Genomic DNA, 25757 nt, shown 5'->3' with positions numbered 1-25757 from the left:
TCAGAATGCATTATACAGATATTTTCTTTCAATCTGTGACTTTTCATTCTCTTAACAGTGTCTTTTACCAAGTAGAAGTTTTTAATTTTAAAATATTTTAACATGAGTTTTTTTTATGGATCACACTTTTGATATTGTATTAAAAACCACATTGCTAAACCCAAAGTCATAGAGATTTTCTCCTGTTTTCTTTTAAAAGCTTTATAATTGTGATTATGTTTAGATCTGTGTTAATTTTTATGAAAGGAATGGCATCCATGTCTAGATTCCTTCCTTCCTTCCTTCCATTCTTTTGTTCTTTCCTTTTCTTTTCTTTCTTTCTTTTTCTTTCTTTCTTTCTTTCTTTCTTTCTTTCTTTCTTTCTTTCTTTCTTTCTTTCTTTCTTTCTTTCTTTGTTTTTGTTGAAAAGACTGTCCTCTCTTTTTGCCATTGAATTGCCTTTGTTTCTTTGTCAAAGATCAGTTAACTGCACTTGTATGTTTGCTTTTGTTTTGTTTTGTTTTGGGGCATTCTCTTCTATTCCAGTAATCTATGTGTTTAGTCTTCAAAAATTTCATGGTGTCTTGATTACTGTAGCTTTATAGTAAATTGTGAATCAGGCATCCTGAGTCCTCCAACTTTTTCTTTTATTTCAATATTGTGGTGGCTAATATGGGTCTTTTGGCTTTCCATGTTAGCCTTAGAAACAGTTTATTAATATTCATAAATAGCTTGTGGAGATTTTATTGGGACTGCATTGATTCTATAGATCTAGTTGGGAAGAATTGACATCTGAAAAATGAGTCTTCTAGTCCCTGAACATGAAATATCTCTCTTTGTTTTGATCATCTTTGATTTCTTTCTCCAAAGTTTTGTAGTTTTCCATATATAAGTCCTTACTTATTTTGTTAGATTTATACCAAGTATTTCCTTTTTAGTGAGCTATTATAAATGATATTGTGATTTTCATTTCAAATTCTAATTTCTCAGGGCTGATGTATAGGAAAGCAATTGATTTTCGTATATTTTTTGTCTCCTGTGACCTTGCTACAATTATTTATTTCCAGTAGGTTTTTGTCTATTCTTTATAGACAATGCCTTTTACTTCAGATTATTGCCTTTTTGCACTAGCTGAGACTCCAAGCGCAATGTAAGAGGAGTGATGAGAGGATCCTTGCCTTTTTCCTGATTTTAGAGGGAAAACATTCAGTTTCTCACAATCCCTCTTTTTATTACATTGTACCCTGATTTTCCCGTTTCTTTGTTTCTTTCATCCCAGTTCATCTGATCTCAGTCCTGTTGTGATAGTGGAATCAGAGATATTTTCATTTAAATCATGATTTGGATCTTGGTCAAGTTAACTTAACTCCTTTGTATTTTGGTTTTCTCATTCTAAATTAGGAAAATATTGCCTATCCCAAGTGCTGTTATGATGATTACTTGGGAAAAAACTTGCAAAAAAAATTTTTTTTTCACTTAATGCATAATACCTAACTTTGATATAGGCCCTATGCTAAATTTTTGGGATTCGACTGTGAACAAGACTCAGCTCTCAGAAAAATTAGTTCACAAGAAAAAGTCAAAGTCACAGTGTATTTTAATAATCATATGTGCTATGAGACCTGTCAGTTCACATAGCTGATTTTCAGTACCTAGATGTTACCATCTTTATTATTATTCCTTTTTCAAGTTTATTCACTCTTCCTGAACTGTCAAAAAGAGCTAATAACATTCCCTATCTCTTTTCTTATATATCTTCTTTGTTTCCACCCCACATACTCAGTACAAAAAATTTTCCATTTGATAACACTCTAGTTTCTGCACTGTTCTTATTTCTTCCTTCTCTTTTCACCAACATATCTCAAACATTTCTATACTTGGGATATACCATAGCAACACTTTGTGTTTGGTAACATGTATATTTTGGTTATAGTCCCATATAGGTCATACGGTATACACAGAGTTTTTCAAATATAATATTCCAGAGGGCAGGGGTGGCAATAATTAGATTTTTATATAAAGCAAATTAAACATTTAAAGCAAGCTTTTTTTTTTTGTCATAACATTTATGCTGATTAGGTGTACAACACATCTTTTTTTTAAAAGATTTTATTTATTTATTTGACAGAGAGAGAGTGAGAGAGCGCAAACAGGGGGAGGGGCAGAGAGAGAGGGAGAAGCAGGCTCCCCACTGAGCATGGAGCTTGACCTGGGGCTTGATTCCAGGACCCTGAGATCATGACCTGAGCCGAAGGCAGTTGCTTAACCAACTGAGCCACTCAGGTGCCACTACAGCATGTTTTTATAAGTCCAGTATTATTTTTGGGCTCCATCCTTTACATTTTATAAGGATTAGGACGATTAAAGAGAGGCTTTTTATGCATGTAAGTATATGGGGGAACCTGTCTTGATTTTACATTTTAAAGAATAAAATAACCAATAATACATTGGTTTCCTGCAGGACAGTGCTTTGTTACTTAGGCAATGTCTTTATGACACCCAAGATGTAACTGAATACAACTTCAGATCAGCTTTCAGATATTCTCTGATTTATGAGGTGAACAGCTGAAACAATTCATTATATTGCCTTTAAAAAAAATTATTTGGCGGGGGGGCGGATGGAAGAACCAAATGTGGAGAAGTGGAAAGGGGATAGAAGGTGTAGCTAACACAAACATACAGGCAGTGGAAAGAATATCAGCAAGGTGCCATACTGGGAACAGTTGCTTGCCATACTATACTTCTGGCTACCTGCAGTGACAAATTTAATATTTTGGTTTTAAAACAAGAAGTAATTTGTCTTGCTTGTTTCTCTTTACTTTCTTAAAAGCAAACTAATGAAGCAATAGCATGTAGAGGTGCTGGCTGGGGTTTGCATGGGCATATGTGTGCCCGTGTATTTAAAATACATTAAAATAAGTGCTGCCTCTGAGATTTTCAGCAGTTACTGCTGACTCTCTAGTCTCTCCAACTCCTCTCTGCATCAGCAACTTTGTATTTGATTTGGAACATATTCTAAATATTCTCCACCAAAGACTGGAAAGCAGACTTGTAGAGAAGGAGTAAAGGCATTGCATGGACCTTTGATCACCCTGGCATTCTTGCTCTCCCTTCAGAGAAAAGCAGTGTTTCAGCATACACTTGGCATACACTATTAACTAATAGAATTTATTCACCAAGTTATCTTTGTGACTAATGATTTCTATGCAAGATGTTGTATAAAATTTAGCTGATATCATTTATTAATAAAATATATTTTCTTGGACAGACTGAATTCTTTACTTTGAGAAAATCAAGAATTTATTCCTTATAGAAATGGAATTAAGAAAACAACTCTACCATCTAAGAACCTGTTCAGTTTGATAGGCAGTACTGTGGAAGCAGTTTGCCAGTCTGTTTTATGAGTAAAGATAACCATTTAATTGGCCTATCCTTGAGTTGAGTCTTCCAGTATTTGAGTTACTGTGTGATGTAACTATTGGAATACAGAATGGACAAATATTAATCAGATTTAAGTGACTACTAAGTAAGAATTTCTGTCTAGAATAACAGATGTGTGTGTGTGTGTGTGTGTGAGAGAGAGAGAGAGAGAGAGAGAGAGAGAATATTCATTAAGTTTCTACTATATGCCAGGGTCCTTCACAAATATCAATCCTCAAAACAAAGCTGTTACTATGTATTATTTATCACCATTTTACAGATTTGGAAAAAGAGATTCACAGGGCTTAAGTAATTTTCCAATCATATTAAGTTGTGGATATTTGAGTCATTGAAAGATTCTTTGATTTCAATTCCATTTTTGCAATGTACAGCTTTAATTAATCCTTTAATGAGAAGTAAACAAAGATTAATTAGTTTAACAGATTGTTCTTATCTTGTCCAACAAAAGAACATTTCCAATAAATATTTAATTTATTTTAAATTAGATTTTCTGTGTGTATAATGCATGTGCCTACTTTCCTTTTTGCTTTTGTACATGAAGATATGCTTATATACATAGATTTTGCAATATAAGTTTTAAAGTACTGCATCTTCCCATACTTGTACCTCCACCAATGGGGAGTGATATAATAGTTGGCTTACAAATAAAAAAGTAGACTTTATGGTATTATTTAACATGAATAATGTGTTTTATATTTCATGTTGCTTTGCATAAATTATAATGTACCTATAAACTTACTTTGTGTAAGTAATTTTAATATTGGCTTGAAAACATAATTAGATGACATGTTATAAGAGTAAAATCTGTAGTTTTAAAATAGGTCAAATTACTTAGGATATTGTAAAAAGGAAGAAAATTTAGATAATTAAGTGCTACTCATTTGCACCAATCTCCAACCATAAAAGTTTACTTTTTAATTCAAAATAAATAACAGTTAATATACCTCAATTTCTGGTATAGTGATCTTGTTCTTTAAGCATTTTTTTTCTTTTATTTATGAAATCTAAAACCTTGGCTAAATGAAGGTATGTTGTAACTGCCAAAATGATGAGGTTTTATGCTATCTTAAAATATTTAGGAAGAGCCATCAGAAGCACATGTTTTCCAGATTTTCTCTTTGTTCTTTTTAAATAATATAATTTGCTTCACATAGCCCCTCTAAAACCAGGGAGTAAAGGAAAAAATCTATAAGAAAGAGAACAGTATTTGGGAATGGGTAATATAGTCAAATCAGTTGGGCATTTGTGGGGACCAACATCTACCCCAAGTACAGCAGGAGAAGGGGGAGGGGGTCTCAAACCATTATGGATGGAGGAGGTTCAAAAACATGAGAAAGTTATAAGTAAGTAGAGAAGATTATAAATAAAAGCTTTCAAACTTTCGACATACTTCTCCCCTGCCTTGAAAATTGATAATTCCATTGTCATTATTAGTTAGTTGTAAAGTCCATTCTTTTTTCAAATAAGCAATCATTTTAAACCTGGTTTATCCAGAGTTTCAATTCTAGACACACACATGGATCATTAATGTGCTGGGACATGGCAGCCTCCCAGCTCAGCTCTCAAATTTCCGCAAGCAAGATGACTTGATACTGATGGAGATAAGACCTTGGTTGACAAAGATATTTACCATTGACATAGAGTTATTTTTATGTAACCCGAACTTGTCATTTCTTAGACAACAAGAATATATAGTCTGAAAGTGAGAAAATGAGAAGATAAAAATTAAAATTCCAAAATATGTCCAAAGAATCATTGAATGGAACCTATTTTTGGGGAATTTAGAAGTTTAATAACAGTACAGTCCCTTTTATCTAGACAAATAAATTAACCTTTGATTTGAAAATTACAAAATACTCCATTTGTTGCAAGAATTAGAGCCTGTATGGTGTCACAAAATATTTCTTTTTTAAGGAACAAAAACAGAATCCAGAGAAGGAAAATGGTGTGTAAGTATAGTATTAAGAAACGCTAACCTCTTTTAAAATCCTGTCTTTCAGGAAAGAACGGTGACCATTAGAAGACAAACTGTAGGAGGATTTGGATTAAGCATAAAGGTAGCCTGTCTTTTCAGTCTATCCTTAAAGACCATGCCATAATGCCTGCATTTTTGTGTATTTTGATTTTTTGCTGATTAATAATTAGACAAGAATGGCTATAGCAAACTGTTCAATATTTGGAATGAGATGTAAATTAGGTAGGTTCTCACAAAACCTTGGTTAACTTTTGATTTAGAAATACTCTTAGAAAAAGTACTTGGCAATTTTACCTGGTATTGAATATAGGTCATTCACTTTCTCTATCTGGTGTCATCTAACATGTCAGATATGGTGTTGTCATATGCATATCTTCCTCTAACCAGCCAGAGTAGGAAATACTGCCCCTTCAGTGAATGGAGCAAGAACAAGTTTTACACTCTTAATAGTTAAGTATTAGCTGGATTTTATTCATCTTTTTCTTTTGGTTAGTTTTCCTTTTTTTAAGAAACCAGCAAATTTTCATGTCACAATGTCAAGTATACAGGATAGACAGAATTTTATCATCTGATTTATTTAAAAAATGACCATACCTGTTCACTTCCATTTATTATTAAATTTTAAAGGCCTTTTTTTCCCTGTATATGGTTGACTAGTAAAGATGTACCACACCTGCAATTTGTCACCACTGAAACAAATAGAAAATTTAAAAGGATGAGAAATTACATAATATTATAAAGGTTAGTTCAATGTCTTTAAATGCCCTTTAGAAATCTACATCTCTGCATAGATAAATGAAATTTAACTTTATCTTAACAATTGGGTTGGGTATTTTGCCTATGTAGGGTGAAAATCATACATCTCAGGTATATATTTCATGGAATTTTATATACTCTTGGAAAGTGGAACTCTAAATTTGGTGACTATCAGTTCTAGTTGGCATTATGAAAATGACTTAGAAAAATGTACCACTGTGGAATAGCATTGTGTTGTCAAGTGATAAGAATATTACTACATAAAATGTTAGTTTTAAAATATATATTTAACTTTCCTTTATCTATCATCAGCTAAAACCAGGAAGGTTTGCAGAACAAGTTATAGGATGTGGAAATGATTTTTGTTTTTGCTGTGATATTTATTGGGATTGCTTGAAGGATTTAAAGGTACCACTAAAGATAGTAAAAAGTCCACGAGAGAGAACAAAAGCTAAGTGTGAATAAAATCCACTCATGAGAGCTGGTTTCATTTGAGATAAGCATTTTCACCTATCAGGCCTGACTCTATTTCTGTCTTTCTTCTTTTTTTTAAGATTTATCTATTTATTTGAGAGCGCGCGTGCGCGCGAGAGCGAGCGAGCGAGCGAGAGAGTGTGTGTGTATGTGTGTGCTTGAGCAAGGGGTAGGGGCACAGGAGAAGCAGACTTGGGGAGCCCAATATGGGGCTTGTCCTACTACCCATAAGGAGATCATGACCTGAGCCAAAGCCAAGAGTCTAATGCTTAACCAACTAAGCCACGCAGCCATTCCAACTCTATTTCTGATGGTGGAGCTACATTAGTTTTGGGCAGGCTGGAAATGTTCTTTTCTATTTTTTTCTATTTCCATTTATAATTTAAAGCCAATAATACAATGTAATTTATTTTTACTAAAATGGCACAATTTTAACCTAGACAGTTTTTAAAACATCAAGAATTTTGCCAAATGAATTATATCCATTTAATATTTTCATTATTCCAATCCAAACAAAACTCTTACACCTAAATAAGTAATTTTGTAAATCAAATGAGTGTATAGTTTCCATTCATAATATTGACCACAAAAGCAGTATTTGAATTGTGATCTGTGCCATATATTAAAATTCTAACAAAAAAAGGCAATTATTGGCAATTATTGGCAATTTTCACCTATCAGGCCTGATAGGCAATTATTTTACCATTCTTACGACACACTAACCATAGATACTAAAATTAATATTTTTATTTAGAATATTACCCAATCATTCTGAAAAGTTTCCTTTTAGGGTTTTCCAATTTGCTTTTCTTAATATTTACCCCTGACACTTGCTTTTTTATTTTTAAACTATCTTTCAGGGCACCTGGGTGGCTCAGTCGGTTAGGTGTCTTCCTTTGGCTCAGGTCATGATCCCAGTGTCCTGGGATCAAGCCCCGAACCCTGCCCAGTGGGGAGTCTGTTTCTCCTTCTCCCTGCTCTTGTGCTCTTGCTTGTTCACTCTCTCTCTGTCTCTCTCTCCCTCCCTCTCAAATAAATAAAATCTTAAAAAAAGATGATCTTTCATTCTGTTAATATATATATATATCATGTTATATATATACTCTATATACAGAATGAACAGATTAAGAAACCATTTTAACCTAAGTGCAGAATTAATATTTTAATGTTGACCATTTACTTATTTTCTTATGTATTTATTTGTTAGTGTACCTATTGCTGGAGCAATTTGAGCTGATAATATAATTATTCACATAAATATATAAAAATATATCTTATCCTTATTTGCTCCAGTTAAGTAATCACCTCTGGCACACACTGGAGATTTTGCAGTGAGAATTATTGACTTAAAACCTGGAATATCTCAACTGGAGATAACAGAAGGAAGAGTGCATGTCAGACAATTAAAATGGCATTAACCAATATAGTGAAGACTCCTACAGGTGCTCCTGAATTTCATTGTACTAAGAACATATGGTGATGTTATTTCAATTTTACCTTCTCAAAAATTATTTGCAAAAACCTGACTAAAGGGCAAAAAAATGTCTCTTTTTTGGTCAGAAAACACTAAAACACTCCAACACATGTTGTCACAAGTCAAAGCCAATTGGCCATGCTCTGTGCTCCTGACAAATCTTGGCTCATGGGCCTTTCCTGCCTCTGTCACGATTGTGTATGGTGGCAACTCCTCATTTTTCCCACGTGGTGGTCAGTGCTACAAAAGCTGGTGGGCAACATCACAGAGAGGCACTAATGCTTTGTTTATTAATGTGCCCTGGTGGCTATAGACTGTGGGCAGTATGATGTCCCTGAAGCTACCAATGTCCTTTAAGCCTTGATGTTACCTGTCCATCTACAATGTTCTTGTTCCCCAATACTCTCCAGGCAGAGAACCCTTGTTTTTGTTTGTCACTCAATCAAATGTCAAGTTCTTCTTATTTACATTTTCAAACTTCCAAAAGATCATTCTCCAAAAACTGAACAAAAAGATGCCAAAACTTTCCACTTATAATCACATAATCTTCTCTGTTCTCAGACTGAAACTGCTTCTTTTTGTAAAAAGTTCAGAAATTGCAGAAGTAAAAACAATGAATCATTGAAGTAGTGATTAGTAAAAGTTTATGTGCACCCACCAAAAAGACAGTTTGCAGAGCAAGAGCACTCAAACCAAAACATGGAATGAGACTCAGGGTATATTGTTATAAAGCAACTTATATAGTGGGAAGGCAGTGACTGTTTATTCTTCACAGGGATTGGTTATAATATTATAATTTTCTTAAATGATAAGGAACTGGTTAGTGGTTACCTCATACCAACCTTGGGAAATAGTTCAAGTTTTACTTATGATTTCTAGAGGCATAGACAAGAAATGACTTGGGTCAAGCTAGCCTTGCAAAATAAGCTAACTGAAACTTTGTATGACTAGAGTGGTTTTGTCTGCTAAGAGAATTTTCAAGGTTGGTCTTCATTTGTTTTTGATTTTCACACGTTGAAGCTCTCAGATTTATCAGGCTGGCTAGTGTATATTCTCATTGTTCCTATAGGACATTGTGATTTGGGCCCTTGTCTAGTTTTCCAGAGTTCCTAAATTCCTATGGTCTTTCTGTCCTTTATTCCCAGCTCTTCAGTTCCTGCCCCCCTTTCCCTCATATCACGCCTGCCTTCTGGCCTTCTGGTAGAATCTTTCTTTCAAGTGCTCATCCCTTTTGTCTGGACTAACCTGAAACTTAACCATTTCCAAAAATAACTTAATGGTCTCCCTCACCTACATCCCCAATAATCATCAAAGCTTTGCAACATAGGACCCAATATTCTTGTATTTTTGCTTCATTCTTATGAGAATCACCATATGGATAATCACGTTAAAGCAAGCCACTATCTCCTATTGATCTTCCATCTCTTTGAAAATAGAATACCGTATATTTGCATATTATTCAATCATACCTCTGGCCATTGTCAGTTAACAAATCACTTTTTAGAGAAAGGGTGTTTTGTTTATTATTACTAGAAAAGGTTCTATGGAGTTATTTTCCAACAGACAAGGCTATGTTATCTATGTCCATTAAGAAAATGCTTGCAATCAAAGGTGATTTTTATATGAAAGCTTTAACTTTGCAGCAATCAAGAATGAAATTATAATTATTATTAAAATCTTATCATTTATAAACAATAATTGCAAGTATTTATTAACTGTTCTTTTAGTGCCAGATGCTGAACTAAGTACTTTATATTCAGGTTCATTTGGCCTTTAGTATCCAGCAAAGAAGGTAACTATTGTTATCCCTCTATAGATAATGTGGTTAAGTATTAAGAGGTTAAGTAATTTACCCATTGTTGTACCTGGCAGAGCTGGGCCTAAACCTCACACAAAGCAGATGACATAGTCCTTACTGTTAATAACTATGTTCTGTAACTGTAGAAACCAGACTAAATTTTCTCTAAACTCTCTACTTGGGAACAGAAGCAATGTTTCCTCTCTAAATTATTTACATTCTGGTTTATTCAAAATTAAACTAAATGGATCAATATGTCCACGATCAAGGAAACAATTTAATATCAAGTACTTGGTATTAATTGTATCAAATTTACCACATAAAAATATATGTCTTCCTAGCAGCTATAATAAATTTCTGCCTTTTAGGGGCACCTGCCTTCGGCTCAGGTCATGATCCCGGGGTCCTGGGATGGAGCCCTTCGTCAGGCTCCCTGCTCAGCGGGAGTCTGCTTCTCCCTCTCCCTCTGCCTGCAGCTGCCCCTGCTTGTGCTCTTTCTCTGTCAAATAAATAAATAAAATTTTAAAAAATAAATAAATTTGTTCCTTTTAATTTATTAGTGGGTGATATAAGTACACCCACATTTACATACATTTTTCCTCATTCTGTTCTCTGTTCTTTTTACTTGAGTCTGATTCTTCTGTTTCCACCAGAGACAATATGGATACGTACCTTTACACAATAGAAATAGGAGGATACCAGGCAGGTAATAAAGCTTAGGTTGAAGATTATGGATTAGTCCCCACGAATCAGTTAAAACCACTGATCAATTTTCATTTTAAAGACCATTTTTAAACTAAATAGTTTATTGAGGTATAATTTGCATATCATACAACTTAACCACTTAAAGTATACAAGTTAGTGGTTTTAATTATATTCACAGATGTGTGCATTTTAGAACATTTTTGTCTCCCCCATATCCTTGAGCTATCATCCCCTTCTCCCCCTGTCTCCCTATCTCAGCTCTAAGCAACTACTACTATATCTTCAATCTCTATAGATTTCCCTACTTTGGACTTTCATATGAAGGCAATAATATAGTATGTGGGAAAGACCATTAATTTGTGCCAAATTCACACTAAGTGATATTAGGAGGTAGGCATGGCACTCAAATAGGTAAGGATATTTTCCCATTTTCTTTCAGATCATATTCTTTTAGGTGCTTCTCCCATACTTGTTCATTAGGCTCTTGACCTTAATTATTGTGTTGTTATTATCTGTTTACAAATATTTTCCTAGCTCTAAATTTGTATATAATGGTGGGGTCTATGTCTTTTTTTCTCCTCCTAGAGCCCAGAATATGATTGATTGATTAACTGGAATAATGAAAATATTGAATTAAAAATATTTATCTGGCAAGGTTTCTAATGCTCTAAGAACATTCTGGGTTTGATTTGGTAGAATTTCAGTTATACTGGCAAATTCTTTGTATAGAGTCCTCCTCAAAATGCTTTAGATAGGAATTAATATCCTGGATCCTATAAAGCTAGTTGTAAACTTAATTATGCATTGAATGGTATATACTTTAATAATTTCTGGGATGCAATGTAGAATGTTGCCTCATTTTCCCTAGTTTTGATTTTACACTGGAACAACAGAGCTCAATTAATTCATTTATTCTCTAAACCTGGACCTCAAGCCTGCACCCTGGTTGGCCTAAGGGTAGGTTGAGGAGAAGAGCCAGTAAAGGAAAACCTGTCTTGACCTTATACCCCTTGTAATCCAGTGGGAAAATAGATATCGATCAAATTGTGATGTAAATAATATAAATCGTAGCCTGGATCCAGTGTTACAGAAGTGAATTGCTTCAAGTAAGGAGACACTGATGAATGGGATCCTTCAGCTGATATTCTGAATTTGAGTTGGGGGTTTACCAGGTTAAGAGTGAAAGAAAAAAGCATCTAGGCAAAGGAGATATTATATAATGATGTCCTTTGGTGCTCAGAGTGATGAAGGTCCAGGATGAAGATGTAAGTAAGGCAGGCTGAGGCCATAAGACAGGGGGCAGCTGATGATTGAGGGTTTTATTCTAAGTGTAATAGGAAGCTTGTCCCCTGTTTTAAACAGGATGAGTTGCATTATTTAATTCCTGACTGGAAAACCTTACATTTCCCCATTTAGGTCCAGAGCTAAATCTTATTAACTTTAATAGAACTGGACTGCTCTCACAATTCATCCAATAAATTAAGGTACTGTGATTTTAAGTTCCAATTTTATCTCCTGAGTTTTGTCTAAAAATTTGCTCTCTAATTAATTAATAAAGTAATTTCTGCAATTAATTGAAGAATTCTTTCAGAACTCCTAACATCTGCATAAAAAGAAAACTGTTGACAAAATAGGGGTTAGTTTTAGCCTGTCATTTAAACATAATTCTAACTCTCTGGAATTGAGGGAGGAATGGGGTTACTGAGCTGGCCCTCAGAAATTACAATTTCAAGTCTTTTCTCTAGATAGATCCCAGGGAGAGGTTTCCCACCATCCTACCATGGTACCTGGCGTTAAAAATCTGAGCACTAAGAAAATCTTTGGATTCAGTAATGCAAGGAGAGAAAACTGTGAAAAACAAAAACAGCTGAAGAAAAACACTCTGATGACAGCCACACAGACAAGAGGGACATAAACAATGTCACTCTCTGCCCCAAAATATCTGAACCATAAAATATCTGGATGAGTTTGTTTCTTCTTTTTATACCACCTAAACCTTCATTGGTGGATGATTCATCTCTGTTAACTAGTTTTTTCTTCTAAGAAAAGGATACGTATTCTTAAAATCCTTTCCAATTTCCAAGTACCTCTAGAAACTAACTGTAATCATGGGCATTTAATTTCATTGTATATTCTTAGCTTCTACTTAAAATCATTCTGTAATATGTTTACAAGAATAGGTCTATCTTAGGCTTGGAAAAGCTTTTGACTTTATTTATTCATTCATTCATTCATCAACAAACATTTCAAAGATACAAAAGAAAGACATTATTCCATGCACTGGGTTTACATCAATGTATGAAACAAATTACCAAAAAAATTCAGTGCCCTCTTGGAACTTACATTCTAGTTATGGATGGGGGAAGAAGAATGAAAATGAATAATAAATATAAGAAATAAAGATAATTGTAGGTTGGAAGCTGGTAAGTATAATGGGAAAGAAAGAATAGAACAGAAAAAGGGGATTGGAAACTTGGAACACTAACTAGTAAATATTAAGGGTTTTAGAGTGGATTAGTGCTAAGCTTATTTACCACCCTTAATGCCATGTAATTTTATTCATAAATCTTGGTTGATAGATTAATTAGGATAATAGCTACCTTGTATTCAGTGTCTATTGTGTGCTAAATAAGCACTCATTTCAACTATACTATCAGTCACAAATCATATCTTTTGATCAAATGAGAAGTCATCTTAAACAGAATTTGTGCTTGTTATGGGCATATTGACCAAAAGGCAAAACAGAATTAGGAGCCATGTCGCTTAGGCCAGAGACTTCACAGAGCTAGTGAGGGTGGGTGGGTGAATATTTGGTTGGTAGGAAATACTGAGTAAAGTGAGTTAGCAGTGGGTTTGAATTTCAGTCTGAGGAAGACAGTTTTTAATATTTTATTTATCATGCCTCTTCTTTAATATTCTAGAAGTAAAAAGGACTACTTGCCAAGAAAATGTTGACTACCACTACTTTTCTCAAAAACTATTGCCCATCTTATATTTAAATATATTGGCAATTCAGTGTTAAAAATTGACATTCATGGAAAAAATATTGTTCTAAAATAACTTTTATTCTTAAATAAAAAAGGTTTAGGAAGTTTACGTGTTCTGAAGATAGAGAAACCCAGTGGAATTTTAGATTGTCTTTTCAACTATCCTATGTTAAAAGTGCTATACTTCTTTTATAACTGACATTTTATTCTTTTTTATTATTAGTTTTTTAATAATTTTTTTATGATTTTATTTCTTTATTTGAGAGAGAGAGCGAGAGGGGGGAGAGAGCAAGAGCATGAGGGGGGTGGCTGAGGCAGAGGGACAAGCAGACTCCCTGCTGAGCAGGGAGACCCACACGGGACTCCATCCCAGGATCCCGGGATCATGACCTGAGCTGACAGCAGACACTTAACCAACTAACTGAGCCATCCGGGCACCCCATTTTATTCTTTAATGAATTTATTTGATTTTTCAACTGTTGGTTTCAAACCTCTCAACTCTGTATTATCAAAACAGAATTTTTATGCACTTATTTCAGGCTTTATTTTGTTTCCTTCCATATTAGTCTCACTTATTTTTTTATTATTTCATATCTCATTTGGTCAATTATTTGAAGAATTACTACAGTGTTCTTGTCAGTTTATTTTGTTCTGTTAATTGTTTCATATGTGCTTTCACACAAGGAGGAATCTGATATTAATTAAAGAAATGCAGATGATCCCTTTCCCATCATGCATATGCACACTCTGATTTTTTGTATCATTTTGTGCAGGTAAAGATCTCTCTAGTCACTTAGCATCCCAAGGGGTCTGTGCTTGGTCACCAGCAGAGAACAACTTAGTTAGTTAATGGAAATACATAATTATCTGGTATTTGAACATTAAAGAAGAATTTCTACAATGGGCAGCATGCTACACATTGAAAAGAATGCCTATTTAAGGCATTTCCAATCTTTATGTGAAAAACAAAAGCTTTCGAAGTCAACTGTTATTAATTACTAGATGTCATGGTATATTCTAAATAGGTAGATAAGTTTTTTGGGAGCTGTGTCTGCTGAGTAGAGAAATCCCACAAGTTTATTCATATGGTATCTGGTGTCCATTAACATATTATTCATAGCATGTATAGTTTCCTAATTAAAGGCTGCATATTTTTTTGCAATTAAAAAGCACAATATGTGATTTTCTCTTTGCAGGGGGGAGCAGAACATAATATTCCAGTTGTCATTTCAAAAATCTCCAAGGAGCAAAGAGGTAAAGTGTTTAGAGAATTACATAGTAACTATTCCTTTGTAAGCCATCCTTACTGAAGAATAGGTCATATTAAGGAACCATAAATTCATATGTGATTGACTAGCTCCAAGTTCCTCGTGACCAGAGAGTAAGTGGCCAAGTCTGATTCCTGACTCTATCACTTTATTACTCCAGGGGAGGGTTTCGCTCACAAGAAAGCAAGGATGAAAGATAAGAGAGCATGTGACTGTGTATAAATTAGGGACTACACAACTTTTAAGTTGTTTCATTAAACAAACACAGAGACAAATTTAATGATAATAAGTCCCATCAAATAAGGCAATTCCTGATACACATATTTTTTCAGTTCTCATATGCAGTTTAACAGCCTGTCATGAAATTTCATCTAGAGAACACCAAAGATGTAAAGCAACTGTTTCAATGACTGAAATCAGTAAGATAATCTAATGTTCAAAAAGAAACTCAGAGTTGATCCCATAGTTGATGGATTGAATATCTAGATAAAATTTTTTTCATAGATATACCTTAATATTATAAGTACATGAGAAAATTTAGTCATCCATCCAGAAGAGTGACCAGTTTTGGGCAACTGTAAGGTCTGAAATTATAGGATTAAATGGAAATAGGTGTTCCGATGTTTGGGCAGAACCATACAATTGTTTTTGCATTCCTATTATTTGTGGATCTTTTAAGATGTTATCTGTATAAAACATTTAATGTTTTCCTTGTATCAATTTTGATTTTACTTAATTATAAAACTCTTTCATCTGTATGAAGAAAATAGTTGATGCATAATAATTGCCCTTCTTCCTTCACAGCGGAACTTTCAGGACTGCTTTTTATCGGAGATGCTATTCTACAGGTACACATTTTACCCTTATTTTCTACTTGCAATCAAAACATAAATTCAATTCACAGCACGCCAAGAGAAACCATAATTTTCTTTTCATTGCAGATAAATGGAATTAATGTGAGAAAATGCAGACATGAAGAAGTGGTGAGTTTTCTTTACTTTTTCTTAATATCATAATTTTCCCCATGTGCAAATAAGGATCTACTGCTTTGCTAAACACAGTTCAATTTATTCATTAGGTAGATGTGACATTGGTCCAGTGTGCTAATCAGATTTTCAGATGATCTCTTAATTGGTGTGTGTGTGTGTGTTTCATATTAGACACAGGTCTGTGAGTACTACCCAGGATGAAATGTAATTCAAAGAAATACTTTGAGCATTGCTTGTTATGTGTTTTTTCAGTTTTTCTATTAATCTCAGCCAATCAATGTCCATGAAGTATATCTCTAGGTGAAATACATCTCTAACTCTTTGCAAATGTTTAAAATCTTATAAGCAATAGAATTTGTCTGTAAAATCTTACACAGTAACAGAGTCAATTGGAAGAGCATATAAAGACTGTGTGTGTGTGTGTGTGTGTGTGTGTGTGAAAGAGAGAGACAGAGACAGAGACAGAGAGACATTAACAGGAGAGACAAAGAAAGAGAAAGAGACAAAATTTAGAGGAGTTTAATCTCAAGGCATACTGAATTAGCACTAGGCAGAATGGTCATCAATTTTTGTGTGTGTGTTGTTGTGTCCTGTGGTTTTTATTTATTTATTTATTTTTGGATGTTGGTCAATATGCAGATCTGAAGCCCCAGCCTCAGATATTCTAATTCAGTCAGTTTAGGTGGGCCCAGGAATTCGGATTTTAACAATTAGCCCAAGTGGTTCTATTGTAGGTGGCCTGTAAACCACACTTTGGGAGAAGCTGGAAGGTTGAAGGGCTTCTGTTGGGGACAGACATAAAACATGATACAAAAAGAATAATACGGTGTTAGGCATTTGGGAAACATTCATCATGGTTGATTAAATAAGATTCATAGAGCCTTCACTGAATTTCTGTAGCAGCTCACATGGGAAGGGATAGAGGAGAAATTATGTTCAAAAGTTTATGTTCAAGGGTTGTGTTTGAATGCATTGCTCCTCTGTTAAAAGCTATTTAGAGAAAACTATTCTGATGGGTTTGTGTATTTCAAACCTCAACGAGGCACCTCAAGTGTTTTTGAGAAATTACAGTTCCACAAGCAGTGATGCACGGGAGGGTTCTCAATTGTGCATGCTTAGAATAACTCACCCAGTTTGTATTCATCTCTTGTCTTGGTCTCCAAAATCTTACTGGGGCCACTGTATCGCCACTCTGTGGTGAACATCCTGTAAAATATGTGTTTTGAGTCTTGAATTTACTACAAATATGTTCAGAAAAAGCAGTGTTTTTGAACGGGTTTGAGACAAATGAGAGAACAGCACAGAGCACTCTGTTCTGCCGATACAGATGCAAATGTTAAATATAGCCATGTAAGCAAAGATATTTTAACTTCAGTCTCCTCTCAAAGATACAAATTGATTTTAAACTCATTATACAGGGAGCAAAACCAAGTGCATTCTCTTTTAAAACCACATGCTGTTAGATGGAGTCGTGTTTGCAATTCGCCCTTCTGAGGCAGGCAGCATGCTTACGGGAGCTGTGCTGTAGCTTTGATTAGACAAGATTAGTGCGGCGTGAAAGATTGGAATGTGCTAATAATGCCACTTCCTAATGCTGTTCATTCTTTTTCAAAGAAAAGGAATTTAGGATTGTATTACAAATTATGTGTGGCTCTTCACAGTACACTTATTTTTTTGAGAGGCTTAACCTTATCAGCTTTGAAATATAGGCACTAATATTCTTAAGTTCCACTCATTTTCCAACAGTGATTGGATGCTTTTGTCCTCATTGCTAATTACCTAAGCAAATAGACTGACTTATACCTCAGTGGGGCTGAGATATTATTTAAATGTTTAAGAATGGACTTAAATAGGCAGAAAAAGGCACAAGTTCAGAGGATGTAGATGGTTTTAAAATAGCATGCTGATGTACCACATTCCGTATTCCAAATCAGTGATTCACATAGAGTTCCAAACTCAGAAACAAATTGAGTAGGTGTGACAGTATGTTGTGAGTGCATATAACTTTCCTTTTATTCATCTATATTACTCATTGACATTGCTGGAAATTTTGTATTTGGTCCCTGATTAGCTTCAGTCTTAGGATGCCTTCAACAATATAGCCGTAACTTCTGTGTTGGTGTTACAAGGTTTAATCTATGTAGAAAGGGACTCCCACGGTGTCTGTTGTGGACACCCAATAAGACTGTTAAAGAAGTATTTAGCCAAACGCCTAGAATTAGATCACTGAAGCACTTGTGTCTGTTTGTTTCTCATGTTACTAGCATGGACGTAAAATAAGTCAATTCTGGGCTGTACCCACACCATGCAAAGCATGAAGAAGATTGTTGAAGGAAAGAAACTTTTGAAGTTTCCTCATTAGGAAAGTGTTGCTTGGCATGTGACATGGTGGGAAGGTAGCAGGGTACCCAGTTTAGAGGGCTTTCACACTCACAAACAACTGTCCACAAGTCCTAGCTGGACCACTTATTAACATTGTAATTTCAGACAAATGAACTTACTTGTTCTGTCCCTCTCTGATGCATCTGTAAAAACAAACTAATAATTACCTTTATAAAGATTGAATGGGAGCAATGTATATGAAACTCCTTGCACAAATCTGGCAATTAAGAAAAATTAGGCATTATTTTATGCCATCAAATAATATTGCTTCACATGTTGGCACTCTTCTCCCTATTTACTCCCAGTGGTTACTTCTGTGTCAGTGTTGGGCAGTCTTGTTGAGATCCATGCTGGCCTCTTAGAGCTTCCCATACAGAGAGAGTCCTAATGCAGGCTGGTCTGCATTCCAAGCTCCTTCCACCACACCCAGTCTGAAATTGAAGCAGGCACCCATGCCTACAGGGACAGAGCTGTTTGAAAATGAGGGTTCCTTGTTCATCATAACAAGTGTCTCTTTTTATTTTTGGTATGAATGTGTTTTGTAGTCCATGAGTTATACTCCCAAGATACCACAAGTCCCTAATGTACCAATTTTTTTTTCCCCCAAGGAAATGCAGATCTATTGTCACTGTTGGTGTTAAGATTGATTCTATTTTTTTTTTTTTACCTTACCATTGAACCCTGGACACATTAATTTGATTGCTATCTATCTATCTAATCTATATCTATCTATCTATCTATCTATCTATCTATCTATCTATTATCTATCTATCTATCTATCTATCATCTATCTATCATCTATCTATCTACCTATCATCTATCATCTATCTATCTATATTTTATTAACAGGTAAACTGATCACATATCAACATCTGAGTACCATCTATACAGAATACACTAAGATGGAGTCCTTTGTGTAACAAGAAAGAATATACAAATAACTTTGTCTCTAACTTTATTGCTATGTGGACATCATTTCTGTAGAGTTTAATAATTAAGAGAGTGTACAAAAAATTATTAGGAAAGGTCATGTTGACTTATGGTCCTCAAAATATAACAGTGGTGATCTATTTATGTTCACTAGAAATAAAAGGAAATAAGATCTAGCTATAGCAGAAAAAAAATGCATCTTGAGTCTACAATCAATATAGTTGGAAATGAGAATCTATTAGTATAATTGAAATTTCCATCTAATAAGACTTTCAAAATAGGATAACTCATCATTAGGCAAAGCAGAATGGATGGATAGAGGATTCCGGAAGTTTCCTTCTAAAATATTTCTGGTTTCATGTTTGAGATTTATGGGTTCTAAAAAAGAGATTCATTTGCTTTTTGTTTTCATGGTTTTACTGATAGAAAACATTAGATAATCAGAAATGCAAAGAACTATCTAGTTCTGAATTTTTATTTTTAAACCAAACTCTAAAAAACTGTAATTCTTAACAAGAGCAGAATGAGTATCTCAAATTGTGTAAGTTAAAATGACATATGCATGCAATAAAAACAAATTTTGAGAAAACTAATATAAAGTGTTGTTTAATAGCATTTTAATTATTATGATATGCTTAACTTAATTCAAAATTTCCATTGGAATAAAAAGAATATGTTTTTTTCTTAACTTAGATTAATCAGAAAATAACTTTAAAAGTGTTATAGCCTATCATTTGAAAATAAAGCATTAATTTATTTATTGGAACAGTTTAGGAGGTCTTATGAGTTACCAAGGAACATATTTAGGATGTGACTTGGGAACACACATCATTTTACATGTTGGCAAAAAAGATTAAAATGTCATAGAGTTACAAATTATGTTTTACCTAACTGCTAATAATTCTTAATTGGTTCTCAGTTTAGAAATAAGTTTTGAGGTCTAACTAATTAATACTTTCCTTAAGAATTCTAACCATAGTGAACTCTTTTTCTTTAAATTAACTATCACCAAGGAAAGCAATATATGAAATAATCACACTTTTAATATTTCCCATTGATTTTAGAAATGTTTAATGCAAAGACAAAAATATGAAAAATAATTTTATGCTATGTCTGATTTTGGAAAGAAATAAAATACCCAGAACTTGCCTTACCTACATACTTAGCTTTTTATTAATACTATTAGGAGTTCCTTCTTTGCTAAGCCTACAGGTCTGTCTCCTCATTAGGTATGAATATAGATAGCACAGGCCACACTTTAATTAAATGCATGTTCTTCACTCTTGGCTACTGATTCTCATCAAATCCTTATTTGCTCTCTAACATAGCTCAAAGATCCAATTTTGCAGCTTCCTTAATAATGAGACAAAACCAAGTCTGATAAACCAATTACTTAGTGGGGTCTCAGCCAATTTTTATCTAGAGGAATGGACACGGAGAATACATAGCACCAGGCACAAGGAGACCATGTTGTACTAGGGGAACAAAGTGACTTGAGGTAGAAATGAACATGTTGATATTCCCTCCTTACCTCCTGCAAAGACTCTTTGCAGTCACTCCCACTCTCCAGGTTAGAATGAGGGTCATTGTGTGTTATATAGATTATCCAAATTTTCACAAAACTGACATTTTATTTTCAAAATAACTAAACTGAAAAGCAAGGAGAAGAAAATGTATGAGAATGGAAGTTTGAAGATGTAAGTTAAAAAATGTGTTATAGGGTCACCTGGGTGGCTCAGTTGGTTAGGCATCTGCTTTTGCCTCAGGTCATGATCCCAGGATCCTGGGTTCAAAACCCCTGTTGGGCTCCCTGCTCAGCGGGGAGCCTGCTTCTCCCTCTCCCTCTATTCTCTCCCTCTGCCCCATTCCTACTTGCTCTCTTTCTCGCTCATATAAATAAATAAAATCTTTTTAAAAATTGTGTTACAGACACTTTTCTCATTTTTGTTGTTTGAAATGTGGAGTTTGAATGGTGGACTATTTGAAACCAGTCTTAATATTGTTTTCAGCTAAAATGTTCAATTATTTTATTTTAAAAGAACACACACTTTGTTAAAACTAGAACTAACTGTGCAACGCAAATAGTGAACTCTAGTGGATTTAACTATGGGCCTTAGTTAATAATGATGTATTGATATGGGCTTATCAGCTGTTAACAAATTCGTAGACTGGTGCAGGATCTTAATAATAAAGCATACTCTGTGAAAGAAGATGGGGAGGGAATTTTCTGCATAATTTTTCTGTAAACTTTAAAGCATTCTAAAAAAGTAAAGTCCATTAAAATTGAAAAAAAAAAAGAAAAAAAAAAAACACACCTTTCCATGTTCTCTTTCCTGAGTGGATATATGCCAAAATCATGGCATTTATAAGTCAGGTGTATAGAAAAATCATGTAAATTGAGAAGTGATACTGAGAGCTGTCATAATTACTCAGATTAGTTTTTCTTTCGGGCACCCACAATTCCTATGGATTCAGTCTGTGTCCCGGGAGAGAGCTCATTAGGGAAAAAAAAAAACAACAACACAAAAAACCATGAAGAAAAGTTTTGGACAAAATGCCTTTAAAATATCAGAGTGCAAGGAATGATGTCTTGCTGCCTCTAAGAAAATGTCTCTCAGAACACTCACTACCACTATGTGGTGAAGGAAGTGGTACCTGGTAGAAGCAGCCACTTGTCCAGCAGAAGCAGTAATGCTTGTCAGCATCTACCATAACTAAGAGAATTTAATAGAGGTGACTAGAGAAGAGAGAGAAAGAAAGATGGAGCACTGGACAAATGGGAAGACTAATTGGTAAACACATGGATACACAGAATCATCAGGGGATAGATGATTTGAGATTCTGCAATTTAATTCTGCAATTCATGGGGGTTAAAAAAAATAAATGAGACACGGGTTATGCATTCATCTATCAATGTGGGTAGTTCTTCCCAAGAGACTTCTAGAGATCTACTTTTTGAAGTCGTTCTGAGACATCTCAGGATGCTACAAGCTACTACTGAGGTAATTGGGGCAATACACATGATTCTCTGGAACAGAGATCTAGGAATCAGAAAGGGAAAAACCCAAGATCTGGTTAAAGATCCAAATACCTAGGGTCACCTGGATAGGGAATGGCTCTTTGGGTAATTTTAAGGCAGAAAGATATCCTATTATACATGTGTTTACTTTTAAGAAGGTCTGGGAGCCCTAAAACAGCTGCTATGGAATTGTGCTGTAGAAACCATCATGCCTTTACTCAGTAGTTCCAATGTTGTGTATATAAACAACTAAAAAACTTCCTTCGGTTCCTAGTTTGGGATATTGAAATAGCATGGAAAAAAGCACATTTGACCCTTTTGGGATTATTTATCAAAAGACAAATCTGCTTTGGTCTGAATGGTTGTGTCTCCCCAGATTTCATATGTAGAAATTCTGATGCCAGTGTGACAGCATTGGTAGGTGATTAGGTCATGCGTGTGGAGCCCTCACAAATGGGATTAGTGACCTTATAAAAGAGGCCTTACAGAGCTATCTACCCACCTCCCTCATGTGAAATACAAGAAGTCTACACCCCTGGAAAGAGCCCTCGCCTGACCATGCTGGCACACTGATATTGATCTTCCAGCCTCCAGACTGGAAGAAATGTTTCTTGTGTTTGGAAGCTACCCAGTCTGTGGTATTTCATTATAGCTGCTGGAACAAACAAAGAAGCTTCCTCCATGGTATATGTGCAATATTAAGCAAGTCAGTGCAGAGATATGGAGTTAAAGGAGATGTTCTTAATTATTCCCCCTCCTGAAACTCTGTTTTATGACAATAAACAGAGTCATGGGTAAATTTTTGAAAATGGAAAGCAGATTTTCATGTCAGTGGAACTGTCCTAGGTCTCAGAAAGCTGAAGCAAAAGCAGATGTCTAGCAAACATCCACATCACAAAACCCAGATAGGAATCCGAGTGAACAGGGGTGTTCTAGCCAAAAATAGGAGTTGAATATTTGGCTCCAAGCCCAGCAGAGGGCATAGGGGAGGTTCTGTACTACAATAAAATGAGATAAATATATTTTTTTTATTATGTTATGTTAGTCACCATACATAACATCATTAGTTTTTGATGTAGTGTTCCATGATTAATTGTTTGCGTATAACACCCAGTGCTCCATTCAATACATGCCCTCTTTAATGCTCATCACTGGGCTAACCAATCCCCCTACCCCTCTCCCCTCTAAAACCCTCAGTTTGTTTCTCAGAGTTCATAGTCTCTTATGGTTCATCTCCCCCTCCGATATCCCCCCTTCATTTTTTCCTTCCTACTATCTTCTTCTTTTTTTTTTTTAAACATATGATGTATTATTTGTTTCAGAGGTACAGGTCTGTGATTCAGCAGTCTTACACAATTCACAGCACTCACCATAGCTGATACCCGCCCCAATGTCTATCAACCAGGCACACCATCCCTCCCACCCCCCACCACTCCAGCAACCCTCAATTTGTTTCCTGATTAAGAAATCCTCGTATCAGTGAGATCATATAATACTTGTCTTTCTGTGATTGACTTATTTCACTTAGCACGATACCCTCTAGTTCCATCCACGTCGTTGCAAATGGCAAGATTTTCTTTTTGATGGATGCATAATATTCCATTGTGTGTGTGTGTGTGTGTGTGTGTGTGTGTGTGTGTGTGTGTGTATGTATATATATATATATATATATATATATATATATACCACATCTTCTTTATCCATTCATCTGTTGATGGACATCTTGGCTCTTTCCATAGTTTGGCTATTGTGGACATTGCTGTTATTAACATTGGGGTGCATATACCCCTTCAGATCACTACATTTGTATCTTTGGGGTAAATACCCAGTAGTGCAATTGCTGGGTTATAGCATAGCTCTATTTTCAACTTTTTGAGGAACCTCCATACTGTTTTCCAGAATGGCTGCACCAGCTTGCATTCCCACCAACAGTGTAGGAGGATTCCCCTTTCTCCACATCCTCACCAATATCTGTCATTTCCTGACTTCTCAATTTTAGCCTCTCTGACTGGTGTGAGGTGGTATCTCACTGAGGTTTTGATTTGTATTTCCCTGATGATGAGTGATATTGAGCACTTTTTCATGTGTCTGTTAGCGATCAGATGTCTTCTTTGGAAAAATGTCTGTTCATGTCTGCTGCCCATTTCTTGATTGGATTCTTTGTTCTTTGGGTGTTGAGTTTGATAAGTTCTTTATAGATTTTGGCTACTAGCTCTTTATCTGATATGTCATTTGCAAATATCTTCTCCCATTCTGTTGGTTGTCTTTTAGTTTTGTTGACTGTTTCCTTTGCTATGCAAAAGCTTTTTATCTTGATGAAGTCCCAATAGTTCATTTTCGCCCTTGCTTCCTTTGCCTTTGGCGATGTTTCTAGGAAGAAGTTGCTGTGGCTGAGGTCGAAGAGGTTGCTGCCTGTGTTCTCCTTAGGATTTTGATGGACTCCTGTCTCACATTTAGGTCTTTCAACCATTTTGAGTCTATTTTTGTGTGTGGTGTAAGGAAATGGTCCAGTTTCATTCTTCTGCATGTGGCTGTCCAGTTTTTCCAACACTGTTGAAGAGACTGTCTTTTTTCCATTGAACATTCTTCCCTGCTTTGTCGAAGATTAGATGACCATAGAGTTGAGGGTCCATTTCTGGGCTCTCTATTCTGTTTCATTGATCTATGTGTCTGTTTTTGTGCCAATACCAATTGTCTTGATGACAGCTTTGTAATAGAGCTTGAAGTCCAGAATTGTGATGCCGCCAGCTTCGCTTTTCTTTTTCAACATTCCTCTGGCTATTTGGGGTCTTTTCTGGTTCCATACACATTTTAGGATTATTTATTCCGTTTCTTTGAAAAAAGTAGATGGTATTTTGATAGGGATTGTATTAAATGTGTAGATTGCTATAGGTAGCATGGACATCTTCACAATATTTGTTCTTCCGATCTATGAGCATGGAACGTTTTTCCATTTCTTTGTGTCTTCCTCAATTTCTTTCATGAGTATTTTATAGTTTTCTGAGTACAGATTCTTTGCCTCTTTGGTTAGATTTATTCCTAGGTATCTTATGGTTTTGGGTGCAATTGTAAATGGGATTGATTCCTTAATTTCTCTTTCTTCTGTCTTATTGTTGGTGTATAGAAATGCAACTGATTTCTGTGCATTGATTTTATATCCTGCCACTTTACTGAATTCCTGTATGAGTACTAGAAGTTTTGGGGTGGAGTCTTTTGGGTTTTCCACATAAAGGATCATATCATCTGCAAAGAGTGAGATTTTGACTTCATTCCTGATTCAGGTGCCTTTTATTTCTTTTTGTTGTCTGATTGCTGTGGCTAGGACTTCTAGTACTATGTTGAACAGCAGTGGTGATAGTGGACATCCCTGCCGTGTTCCTGACCTTAGGCAAAAAGCTCTCAGTTTTACCCCATTGAGAATGATATTCACTGTGGGTTTTTCATAGATGGCTTTTATAATTTTGAGGTATGTACCCTCTATCCCTATACTCTGAAGAGTTTTCATCAAGAAAGGATGCTGTACTTTCTCAAATGCTTTTTCTGCATCTACTGAGAGGATCATATTGTTCTTGTTCTTTTA

The 25757-nt window shown here is 35.1% G+C and overlaps 1 protein-coding gene across 4 annotated transcripts in view; it reads left to right on the top strand.

The window, feature by feature from the left end:
* SNTG1 (syntrophin gamma 1) overlaps positions 1-25757 on the top strand; it is a 922421-nt gene that overhangs the window by 632456 nt on the left and 264208 nt on the right. For all 4 annotated transcript variants that reach the window (XM_078072397.1, XM_078072398.1, XM_078072399.1 and 1 more), the window contains 4 exons: positions 5421-5477; positions 14786-14843; positions 15662-15705; positions 15799-15840. In XM_078072397.1, coding sequence (XP_077928523.1) covers positions 5421-5477; positions 14786-14843; positions 15662-15705; positions 15799-15840 — 201 coding nt within the window. The remainder of the gene's footprint in view (positions 1-5420; positions 5478-14785; positions 14844-15661; positions 15706-15798; positions 15841-25757) is intronic.

The sequence above is a fragment of the Halichoerus grypus genome, chromosome 5 (assembly GCF_964656455.1).
Source record: "Halichoerus grypus chromosome 5, mHalGry1.hap1.1, whole genome shotgun sequence".
NCBI classification, from domain to species: Eukaryota; Metazoa; Chordata; class Mammalia; order Carnivora; family Phocidae; genus Halichoerus; species Halichoerus grypus.
Note: the sequence above shows the minus strand (reverse complement) of the source record. Positions and strands in the feature narration are given on the sequence as shown.